This window comes from Bufo bufo, chromosome 1 (genome assembly GCF_905171765.1).
Source record: "Bufo bufo chromosome 1, aBufBuf1.1, whole genome shotgun sequence".
NCBI classification, from domain to species: domain Eukaryota; kingdom Metazoa; phylum Chordata; class Amphibia; order Anura; family Bufonidae; genus Bufo; species Bufo bufo.
In genome coordinates this window covers 11,202,202-11,214,416 of record NC_053389.1, presented here as the reverse complement: position 1 = coordinate 11,214,416, position 12,215 = coordinate 11,202,202, and the positions used below count along the sequence as shown (strand labels likewise).

Here is a 12,215-nt window from a genome sequence, read left to right as displayed (position 1 = left end):
GTCTTTTTCTTTCCCCGACCCTTCCTTTTGTACTCTCGTCTTGTCTTTATGTGGTTATATCATTTAAGGTTGTATATGATAAAAGGTAATACAAGAGTATTCTGTTTCATGTATGCATGTATGTCCAGTGTAAGTGGACTTGCTGTAAAGAACAAAAAGTCTGATATTTGTACTTTGTATTTTGACCTTAATGGTTAAAAATCAATAAAACATACAATTATAAAAAAAAATAAAAAAAATACACGGAGCACTGCAGGGGGGCATTATAACTACAGGGGGCACTTTAGGGGAGCATTAGACCTACAGGGTGCATTATACTGTAAATAGTGGAGTACTACTATAGGGTGCATTATAAATACTGGGGCACATTATAACTACAGGAGGTACTGCAGGTGTCATTATAATTGCTGGGGCTACTTCAGAGGGTCTTATAAATACTGGGGGCACTATAGAGGACATTATAACTACTGGGGACACTACAAGGGGTATTATAAATAAAGGGGCTACCACAGGGTGCATTATAATTACTGGGCATACTACAGTAGGTCTTATTACTGGGGACACTATAGGTAGGGCATTATAACTACTGGGGATGCTGTAGGGGTTTCCTATAAATTGGTATTACCACCACTGGAGGCACCAAAAGAGGTTTCATAGAAGGACCTCGCTACTGCTGAGGACATTATAGGGGGCTGTAAAGGGGGAATATTAATCACCAATATGTATGCAAATATCAATAATTAATATTCATAAATGGGAGGAGCCATCTATTGATGACTCCGCCCATTTATACCTTTATATAACAATATTACAATACTTTCGCCATGCTTTACACTAATCACTACACTAGCTGCATGCGCCTTACTAACTCGCTACCGCTAACAAGTACACGCTACACAAAGGGTATAAATATAACGGTATTTATTAAAACCTAATACACTAAGCACGCAATACACTAACAATACACAGCACTACAATAAACACATTACAAGCCTAACTACACTACACAGCACAATCCCAAATTCCACCCCACACACTATCTATACTTTACTATAATACATTCGCATACTCACAAATATCGGTAACCCACCCGACTGGCTACTCACTGTCCCTACGGGGTACAAGGGGTTGTAAGTAACTATGGTTAATGCTCTGCAGAGACTTGCAGAGCAGGGGAACAGAGCACTGTTGAGGTTAATGCTCTGCAGGGACTTGCAGGGCAACAGGCTGACTGTGGCAGCAGGGCAGGGGTTAAGGGCAGCAGCAATGCTGCTGGGGTTACAGGTTTCACAGGGGTAGGTGGGGTAAGGGTATATATCAGGGGGATATTGCAGGGGACCGTAGGAGCGTAGGGGACTCAGGAATATAGCAGGGGATCGTAGGGGAATCAGGGAGCAGGGATACTTAGCGGTGATATGCTCGTTGTTCAGGTGGATGATGCTTCTTCTCCGGGTGGTCTTCCCTGGCTCCTGAGCGGAGCGCCGCCGGTCTATTTAAACTTGGAGGCGCCCGCTCGCAATCCTCCTATTGCCGCCGTGCGCATGCGCACCGCCGGCCTCAACACGCGGGCCAGCGCGGTCATATGACGTCACCGCGCCGGCCCGAGGATCTCGGAGCGCGCTTCCGGGGGGGGATCATTTGATCCTCCCGCCTGTGAAGCGGACGCCTACATCCGGCGCTGTAATTACAGTGCCGGAGGTCAGCCACTCACAGGGGCATGGGAACTCTTTGTTCCCATGTCTCTGTTAGGTGTACCATCTCCGGCGCGGCCGGAGATGGTGACAAAGGGCAGAGGATCTTATTGATCCTCTGTCCTTTGTAGAGGCCAACGCTGGACATAATTGTCCAACTGTCAGTCTCCTCCACCCACCCAGCAGGCGCATATGAGCGGGATTCCGGCCATATATGTCCATAGATGCTTGGGGCACATCTATAAGCATATATGAACGGACATTATTCGCATAGGGGCAGGAATAAGCCCTCCTATATACTGTATAGGGGCACATATATATCCACAGATGTCTGGGCCACATCTATAGATACATATCTGTCCATACCCCTGAAACCCACCCCTATAACAGGGGCTTTATTTTTACTGGGAGCGCTATGAGGCATTGTTACTACTGAGGGGGCATTATTATTGGGCACAATATAGAGGGCATTGCTGCTAATGTGGGCACTCTTAGGGAGCATTATCACTATTGGAAGTACTGTAGAGGACATTATTGTATTAATATTGATAGGATTTTGGGGTGCACTATTACTATGAAGGGGACTATCTGTCTGGCACTATTATTTCTGTAGTATAGTATTTCGGGGAGCACAGCAGGCACATTATAGGGGGTAGCAGCAGGATACAAATGTCGGGACACATGGGGTGTGATAACAAAATCTGCAGGAGATGAGATGTGGCTGAAAGAAGTTATCATGGCGGTCTGGTCTGATTGGAGAAGATGAGGAAAGAGAATGCCTACATCACAGGAGACATCACTGGATGTAAGAGGTATGTGGTGCTTTATTCTCCTGTACGTTTTGTAGCGCTGAATTTATTGCCCGTCCACATATGTCATTAGCAGGAGGGCTGGGGGAGGGGTTGGACTGAGAACTTGGCAAAAGGGAGAGGGCGCCATTTCAGTGTCCACCACAGGCAGCAGAGAAGCTAGAATCATCCCCCATATGTTTTTGTTGCCACAGGCTTCCTCCTACATTTCCTGCCATGCATCTCCCCTTTACGTTTTTGCCATAAAGTAGGTCTCCCCACAGGCTTCCCCTTAATATGGCATGAAATCGGTAGCTTGTTATATTACCATCAAAAGAAAGCAAAATTACTAACTTATGACAACAAGTGTTTCCTGCCTTCGGTGAGCTCCCTTTCTGGGGTGGAAAATCTGAGGATTGGTGGAAGTTTTGACAGCTGGGCACCCAAAAAACAGCAAGTGACTGGAAAATATAAGGGTTCTGTTACATGGGCAAATTGCAAAAAAGAAAAGTCAGTCCTGTGTCCCAACACGGACAATTACTTGCGCTGCTGCTGGTCCCGGAGTAGTGTGGTAGGTCGTGCACACTGATAGGTACAATATGAAGGGTTGTGGAACCGCGCTGCTCTGGACTGTGTCTCCCGATAAAAGTGGATGGCATAGGGTGAGCCCCTTTTCCCAACACCCAAAGGATCCAATCCTCCACAGATCTCCTCCTCTACAGGGTTCAAATGGGATAGGCAGAATAGTGAAGCACCCTTTGCAATCTTTTGTTAAAAGGTTTTATTATACTCACAAGAGTTGGTAGACAAAAAGCATGTAATACAAATATCGGAACGTCAGGTTCCTGCCCGACCCGGGTTTCGCTGCCTCGCTTCTTCAGGGGCACTAACTGCGCATGCTTACACTCAGGCCCTTAAATAGCCCAGCTGATCTCAATCAATAAGCCGGTGTGATTCCGGACCATGCAGCAGTTTACAAAACACAGTTATCTATCTTACATTTTCAGTTTATCATTAACAATCCTTTATGTATTCACATCCGCATTAAATATACAAAATAAATAAAAAGGGAAATGACTCCCTCTATTACAAAATCATCCACATATATATCCTTTTGGTTACCGCAATATTGCACATTATATTTCAGCCTTATTTCACATTAAAACTATACCATCAAATACCCAAAATTTCCTACAGCATACAGTATCTATATTGCCGTCCCTTATGCTCCACCCACTCCTAAAGCATAGGACCGGTGTCCTCCACCCACTCCTATAACGTCATCCGGGTATCCTTGACCCCGCCTCCCTCCTCTGTCGTGCACAGCATGTGGCAACACCGTCCAATTAAACGGTCCGGCCACCATGACGTCACCCACAGGTCCTTAAGAGGCCAGGTAAAGGAAAGCCAGCTGCCGCTAACGGTAAGGACAAACTTCTATAGCATATAATATATTGCCGTCCCTTATGCTGCCCACTCCTAGATCTTAAATCAAATAATCTCCACCTGCTCCTATAACGTCATCCGGGTATCCTCGACCCCGCCTCCCACCCCCGACGTGCGCATCATGGGGCATCACCGCCCAACCCCCATGACGTCACCCACAGGTCCTTAGGAGGCCAGGTAGAGGAAAGCCAGACGACGCTAGTGGTAAGAACAAATTACAGTATGCATGGTTTCAAGTCAAATTCAATGTTTAGCCCGCCTGGTTGTAGGGTTCCTAGTTGATAGATCCACTCTACCTCTTTTCTATTAATCTGTGCCAAAGCATCCCCTCCTCGCCAATGTTGTTTAACGCTTTCTACTCCGACAAATTTTAAGCCCCGCGGATTTTTTTCGTGCTTTAATTTAAAATGAGCTGATACACTGTGGGTCATCAGGCCTTTTCTTATGTTACGCAGATGCTCTTGTATTCTGACTTTCAGCTTCCTGACTGTCCTGCCCACGTACTGGAGCCCACAAGGGCACTCCAGCACGTATACAATGCCCTCTTTTTCACATGAGCAATCTCCTCTTATGCGAAAATCAGCCCCATTCTTTATGGATGTTACGGAATTAGTGTATCTCTGCCGTTCTTTCAAATTCCGATTCTTACACCCTGCGCAAAATCCGCACCAGGTAAATTTTCCTCCTTCTTTATGCGTCTTTATATTTATTGGGGGGATGGCACTATGTACAAGTTTTGTTCTAATGCTTGCTGCTTTCTTAAAAATAAAAGAGGGATTCGTAGGTATCGTTTTTCCTAGTATCGGATCATTCTTTAATATTCCCCAGTTCTTTTTTACCATTTTCTTAATGTTATCGGACATAGAACAGAATTTAGTTACAAAGGAGAATCTATAGTCCCTATCCACCTTTTTGCTTATCCCTTTCATATGTTCCTTTCCTCCCCCTTTTTCTAACTCCACATTCTGTATACACTCATCCAGACTAGCCTCATCGTAGCCTCTTTCCAAAAACCTATCCTTTAATACCCCGCATTGTGTCCTATAGTCACTCGTCACTGTGCAATTACGGGCCATCCTCTTGAACTGACCTTTCGGTATGTTCTTGAGCCATGGGCCGTAGTGACAGCTCTTTAAATCAATGTAGGAGTTCACATCGGTTTCTTTTTAAATTAAAGCACGAAAAAAATCCACGGGGCTTAAAATTTGTCGGAGTAGAAAGCGTTAAACAACATTGGCGAGGAGGGGATGCTTTGGCACAGATTAATAGAAAAGAGGTAGAGTGGATCTATCAACTAGGAACCCTACAACCAGGCGGGCTAAACATTGAATTTGACTTGAAACCATGCATACTGTAATTTGTTCTTACCACTAGCGTCGTCTGGCTTTCCTCTACCTGGCCTCCTAAGGACCTGTGGGTGACGTCATGGGGGTTGGGCGGTGATGCCCCATGATGCGCACGTCGGGGGTGGGAGGCGGGGTTGAGGATACCCGGATGACGTTATAGGAGCAGGTGGAGATTATTTGATTTAAGATCTAGGAGTGGGCAGCATAAGGGACGGCAATATATTATATGCTATAGAAGTTTGTCCTTACCGTTAGCGGCAGCTGGCTTTCCTTTACCTGGCCTCTTAAGGACCTGTGGGTGACGTCATGGTGGCCGGACCGTTTAATTGGACGGTGTTGCCACATGCTGTGCACGACAGAGGAGGGAGGCGGGGTCAAGGATACCCGGATGACGTTATAGGAGTGGGTGGAGGACACCGGTCCTATGCTTTAGGAGTGGGTGGAGCATAAGGGACGGCAATATAGATACTGTATGCTGTAGGAAATTTTGGGTATTTGATGGTATAGTTTTAATGTGAAATAAGGCTGAAATATAATGTGCAATATTGCGGTAACCAAAAGGATATATATGTGGATGATTTTGTAATAGAGGGAGTCATTTCCCTTTTTATTTATTTTGTATATTTAATGCGGATGTGAATACATAAAGGATTGTTAATGATAAACTGAAAATGTAAGATAGATAACTGTGTTTTGTAAACTGCTGCATGGTCCGGAATCACACCGGCTTATTGATTGAGATCAGCTGGGCTATTTAAGGGCCTGAGTGCAAGCATGCGCAGTTAGTGCCCCTGAAGAAGCGAGGCAGCGAAACCCGGGTCGGGCAGGAACCTGACGTTCTGATATTTGTATTACATGCTTTTTGTCTACCGACTCTTGTGAGTATAATAAAACCTTTTAACAAAAGATTGCAAAGGGTGCTTCACTATTCTGCCTATCCCATTTGAACCCTTAGAAGAGGAGATCTGTGGAGGATTGGATCCTTTGGGTGCTGGGAAAAGGGGCTCACCCTATGCCATCCACTTTTATCGGGAGACACAGTCCAGAGCAGCGCGGTTCCACAACCCTTCACCTGTTACATGGGCAGATGAATTGCCCAAACAAGTGCCACCCAGAAAGTTGATTGGCACTTGTTTTTACTGTACGTTTGTTTTGACAACTAATGTACCAAATTATTGGGAGGAGTTTTAACAAATAATTGCTCTGGAGACCATGGTTGTTACTTGGAAACAGTCATCACCTTCCTGACAGTCACACCCCCGACATCTTGGACTATGTTCACAGTGATTTTAAAGGGTTTAACCCAAAGTTAATGTATAAAATGAAAATGAGTAATATGAAAATTGTATAGTACAGGACAATCTCTTTCTAACAAAAGTAGAACCAGCCCCGTACCTCACATGGATCCAGAGGTCTCCACATTTGTTGCTCTGCTAGATTTATTTCAAGCTAGCAGCTCAGGAGACGTGTCCTTGCTTGGGGACATGACCTGGAACCGTCACAGTTTCTAACAGATGATATGGCTGGCGGCAGTTGAAGGATGGAACTGAGCATGTGTGTCCACCTCAGCGAGGTGGAAAGAGGGATGAGCAACAAGTGGTGCTATACAGATAGATTTTATTGAATAAGTAGCTATACTACATTTTTTATTATATGCAATTGCAAAAGTATTCATATCCAAGTGCTGGTTTGAAAAATGTAGAATATTTTTCAGGGGAAAACCCCTTTCAGGCTAGTTTCACACTAGCAGCAGGGAACTCCGGCAGGCTGTTCCGGCGGGTGAACAGCCTATCGGATCCGTCCTGCCGCTAGTTCACATGTGCCCCCGGACTGCCGCTCCGTCCCCATTGACTATAATGGGGGCGGGGGCCGAGTTCCGGCGGCAGCACAGCAGCGCACGCCGAGAGGCTGCCGGACTAAAAGTACTGCATGCAGAACTTTTAGTCCGGCTGCCTCTCGGCGTGCGCTGCCGCCGGAACTCCGCCCCCATTATAGTCAATGGGGACGGAGTGGAACAGCCTGCCGGAGTCCCCTGCCGCTAGTGTGAAACTAGCATAAGGCTTACATTTGGCATATACATATTTTTTACTGTATACAGTTTAATTGAATACCATATTAATGTAGTTAGTACTGCTTGAGGGCAAAAGGAGACTCTGTCTTATTAATGGGCCCTTTAGGATGTATGTTAAAATATATGGCAACAATGCTTTGTAAATGCAGATTAGCAACTACTTGGTCTATACTTGACCTATATGATCCTGCCTCCAACCCTATCAGTTCTGCAGACAATCCAGTGTGAGCACCCTGCATACAGAAGAGTGTATCTCTGCTTCATGGGCTCCTATGAATAGGAAGTAGAGAGTATGAGGAGACTGAGATTAGCGGTGATGTTATAGGGCTGAGTCTGACAGGAGATGTTATTCAAGTTTTACATTTTTATATGAAAAGAAGGTACAAAGTAAAAAAAACTAGATAATGTATAGAAGGTAAACTAATAAATCGTAGGACCAATTCTATAAGAGAAAAATGTGTCCCTTCTTGGCACAGTTGTGGCTTTAAACCGCCACCCCATGTTCTTTAGCGCTCCCTCCTATTGAAAACAATCAGAAGAAGATAGCACAAGGCCACCAGCTGAATTCTGGCACTGTGTCCAAGCCAAAATTCCACCAGCTAAAAATGCAGTGCGAACGGCAACTTAAACGGGTGACTCTAATGCCTTCCTAAGAACCCGATCTGCATCTTCCGCAATCTCTTTAAGAAAGCCACAGAGCATCCAGTAAGTGGTACCAAACGAGATGCCCCCTGCTGCCATGCTACCTAGCACTGGGATATTGCTAGCAGCATACTCAACTACCATAAGACACCCTGCTGCCCCTCTGGTTAGCAAAGTGGCGACCAGCTCTTTATTTATCTCTTGTATGACTAAGGGGGACTTGATCACTGATTTCAACTCGCTGACGTCTTTACCAAACTTGTTGGCCAACTTTTCTAGAGAGGGCTCATCCAAGCCAAAAGCTTTCCGGTAGTTTGTCATGGCTTTCACCAAGATTCCTATGTCACAGGCTACAGACAGGCCTGGGATCGGGACTGTAGCCAATGCACATGAAAGAGTAGCCAACTTCCAGATGTCACTCCTCAGAGCCTCACGCTTCTTTTGAAGAACGGGCAGAGAAATGTTAGGTAGAGAGATCAGGAATATGTGTCTCTTATGTTTCGGAAGCTCCTTTTCTAGAGTGTTCTGCATTTCTAGGAAGTCGTACTTGTCCAGATCCAGGCATGAGAGGAGAAAAACTTGAGGCTCGATGATTCCTCCGTCTTTGAGATTTTGAATGCAGTGATCTCGAATTTCATTAAGTATGTTCTGCTCATTGTAGGTCTTCTTCCTTCGTTTCTGGGAGGCCAGTAAGTCGGAATCGACTTTGGATCTCACAAAGTAGAATTTCTTGTTCATAGCCTGAATCGCCTTTGCCAGGAGTATGTCATTTTGCTTGAAGCGTTCTGATGACATGATGATGAAAAAGTCGTATTGACTGAACTCAACAGACTGAAGATAATTGTCTGCTACAAAATTTGGAGTTCCTATTCCTGGAAGATCCCAAACAGTCACGTTAGGATACTGCAGGTGAGGGTATGGCATGGGCTCCTTCGTTGTCTCCACCACACCAGTTCTGGCAGAGCCTTCTTCTTCATCATCCATCCCACGGATAGCGTTGACAAAAGTGGACTTTCCTGTTCCCGACTCTCCTGTGATGGCAATGTTTAATGGGGCATTTTCAATTTCCTTAAGGGACTCGCTGAGTTTCTCGGTTGCTTTACAGAGGTCCCCATCTTCTAAAGCAGAGTTAATTTCTTGCACTTCTTCTTCGGTGATGATGTCAAAAGAAGAATCCATTTTCACTTATTGTCCTGAAGAAAAGTAAGAAAGAATTAGTGAGAACAGAACATTAACTTTAAGGAGTTTTCCGAGACTTAAATACTGATGACCTGTCCTCTGGATAGGTTATCAGTATCTGATCGGTGGGGGTCCAACACCTGGGATCCCCACCAATCAGCTGTTCGAGAAGGCAGCTATGATTAAAGTGGCATCATGACCTTCTTGTAGCTTTCCCTAACACGTTCATCAGTCACATGGCCTAGGCGCAGCTCAGCCCTATAGAAGTGAATGGGGCTGAGCTTGATACCAAGCACAGCTGCTATACAATGTACGGCGCTGTGCTTAGTGAGCACGGACAAGTTTGTGGCGCTACTGCAAGCTCTGCTGCCTTCTCAAACAGCTGATTGGTCGGGGTCCTGAATCTCGGACACCCACCGATCAGATACTGATGACCTCTCCAGAGGAGTGGTCATCAATATTTAAGAAAATGCTTTTAATTCTCTAAAATCATTTTATGTATTGCTACATATTTAGGAGAAGTGATGACCAGGCATGATTGGATTGGTGCTCCTCAAAACCATGATCAGGCAGACTTCAGTACTAAAATAATGTTTGGAGAACAACAACATTTTGGTTGCATGATGTTCAAGAAAATATATTGATGACAGTGTCTAATTGGTGATGGCCTGACCACTGGGACCTACGGACCTTGACTATTCATGAAAGGCATCTACACCTGCTTTTCACACTTTTGGAGTGTACATCAGAGGTAGTGTTACCCAACGTATACCTCTGATGTATATCTCTGCAACTGTATTGGTTTCACGATACTGCATGGTATTTTTACTGGATGTCTGTGTCTGGAATTGTGCAGCAGACTGTGTTATTTCATACTGCAAAAAGAAAAGGTATAATGATATACCAGCCCAAAGGAGGTCAGAAGTAGACTATTTGCCTTCTCTGAGTGAACGGCAGCCTATGTATATGTTTGATAGCAGCTTTTCGAGTGCATACAGCAAACGAAATTCCAAAACACAGTGTAAAAGCACACTAACACAGCTTTGTCCCTGACTGCAACAAAGCCCCATTAAATAGAGGATCTGTAGGGGAACTAGTGGGTGGACTTTAGCCAGAAAGGGTACTTGTTACTTGGGTTGGCTATTGTCATACTGCCATACTCATTAGATAAAAGAAACACATCAACAGTGAGATGGATTGGGTGGAGAACAAACAGAAATTGTTTTAGCTTTATGCCAAGTGACCCTAAAGATAACAAGAAGATTTTTTTCCTCATCAAAACACTTGGAGTCATTCTGCCTGGTGGGAATATCACGATGTGTCTTCTCCAGTTTCACACTCAGCAAATTTCCTGTCTACCCATATAACGTTTATTTTTCATGAATGTTACACAGTATTTGACTTAGCAATTTCCACTGCGGAACCGGGACAGTCAGTATCAACCACTGTCAGCCATTTTGGAGGTTAAGGAGGAGTATCCATGGTCATCCAGTCACCACAAAACCTTTATCTGCTCCTGCTCCCTCATATCTGTCAACCCTCTTGTCTTTAATGCCAAATTTAATTAATACAGTACATGAGGGGAAAGAAATGCTACATGAAGACCAATCCACATGACAGTCCAGATGAACCCACAGAGCTTCCCTGCATTGAGTTAATAATTATCCTTGAGTCCCTATAACAAAACTCATATATCCAATGCTTTATTTGCTTTAATAGACAATTTACATTTTGTAAAAACATACTGTAAACAAATATATTAAAAAGTACTGTAAAGGAGACACATGTTGTCATAATCCCAACCCTATTGCATCAAAATCTTACTAAAAAGTTAGACCTTCACCCTGGTGTCTGAGTGGGACCAAATGTTCATCTCCTACATACAGTAAGAAGACCCCAGGGTGGGGGCCCTGTTATAGATTTTGCACTGGGGCCGAAGAGCTTTAAGCTATGCTCCTGTTGCTTCCTTAGGGTGAATTCTGTAAGTGGTAATGTCTTGTGCATGCAAAGGAAGATAGTGAACTTGCTATACTCATTCCCATAGCGACACCAGTTGCATGTAGAATTCTAGGGAGGGAAATGCAATGGATATGCCTTTAGGTAAACAAATATCTGATGCTTTATATGGTCTCTGAGTGGGACCAAATGCTCGTCTCCTACATACAGTAAGAAGACCCCAGGGTGGGGGACCTGTTATAGATTTTGCATTGGGGCCGAAGAGCTTTAAGCCATGCTCCTGTTGCTTCCTTACGGTCAATTCTGTGAGTGGTAATGTCTTAAACAACCAAGGGAAGATAGTGAACTTGCTATACTCTTTCCCATAGCGACACCAGTTGCATGTAGAATTCCAGGGAAGGAGATGCAATGGATATGCCTTTAGGTAAACAAATATCTGATGCTTAATATGGTTTAATACCCTTTTACATCAAAATCTTACTAAAATGTGGATTCTGGTATCTGAAAGGGACCATATATCCTTAGGGCCTATGGAAAGGTTCTATCTTACAGATGTCAGTTTTTTGACCACTCTTTTTCCAGGGTCTTCAACAAGAGACTAAAGTCATATTTGTCCGTTTCTAAGCAGGACAAGAGGAAGACTCTGGGCTCCTCTACTCCACTATTGTTAAGACCTTGAATAGAATTATCTCGTATCTCATTTAAAATCTTCCACTCATCATACGTCTTACATCTTCGAAGCTTGCTGGCTCTCAAGTCATTGTCTATTTTGTTCCTTATGAAGTAGAGCTTCTTCTTCATAGACCATATCTTCTTGGCCAGTTCCATGTCAGAGTGCCTCACCCGTTCCGAAGCAATGATAATAAATAAGTCATATTCATGATAGTTGACGGATTGGGTGATACAGTTGGGAGTTCCTGTACCAGGAAGGTCCCAAAATAGAAGATTTCTCAGCTTGGGATGGGGATAGGCCTTGGGCTCTATAGTGGTTTCCACTACACCTGTTTTAGCAGCATCTTCTTCTTCGTCACCCTGAAGACCACGGATGGCATTAACAAAAGTAGACTTCCCTGATCCCGATTGTCCCATTATTGCA

General features: G+C 44.3%; 1 protein-coding gene across 6 annotated transcripts in view; it reads right to left on the bottom strand.

Annotated features, from left to right (window-relative positions):
- Positions 1-12,215, bottom strand: part of LOC120991489 (interferon-inducible GTPase 5-like) — a 166,317-nt gene that overhangs the window by 115,310 nt on the left and 38,792 nt on the right. For 4 of the 6 annotated variants that reach the window (XM_040420311.1, XM_040420300.1, XM_040420306.1 and 1 more), the window contains exon 2: positions 9,041-9,177. The exons of 1 other annotated variant lie outside the window; for it this stretch is intronic. In XM_040420311.1, the coding sequence (XP_040276245.1) occupies positions 9,041-9,163 (123 nt within the window). In that variant the 5' untranslated portion in view covers positions 9,164-9,177. Of the gene's footprint in view, positions 1-9,040; positions 9,178-11,850; positions 11,976-12,215 lie in introns of those variants that run through there. One more of the 6 variants, XM_040420308.1, reaches the window with a different exon arrangement.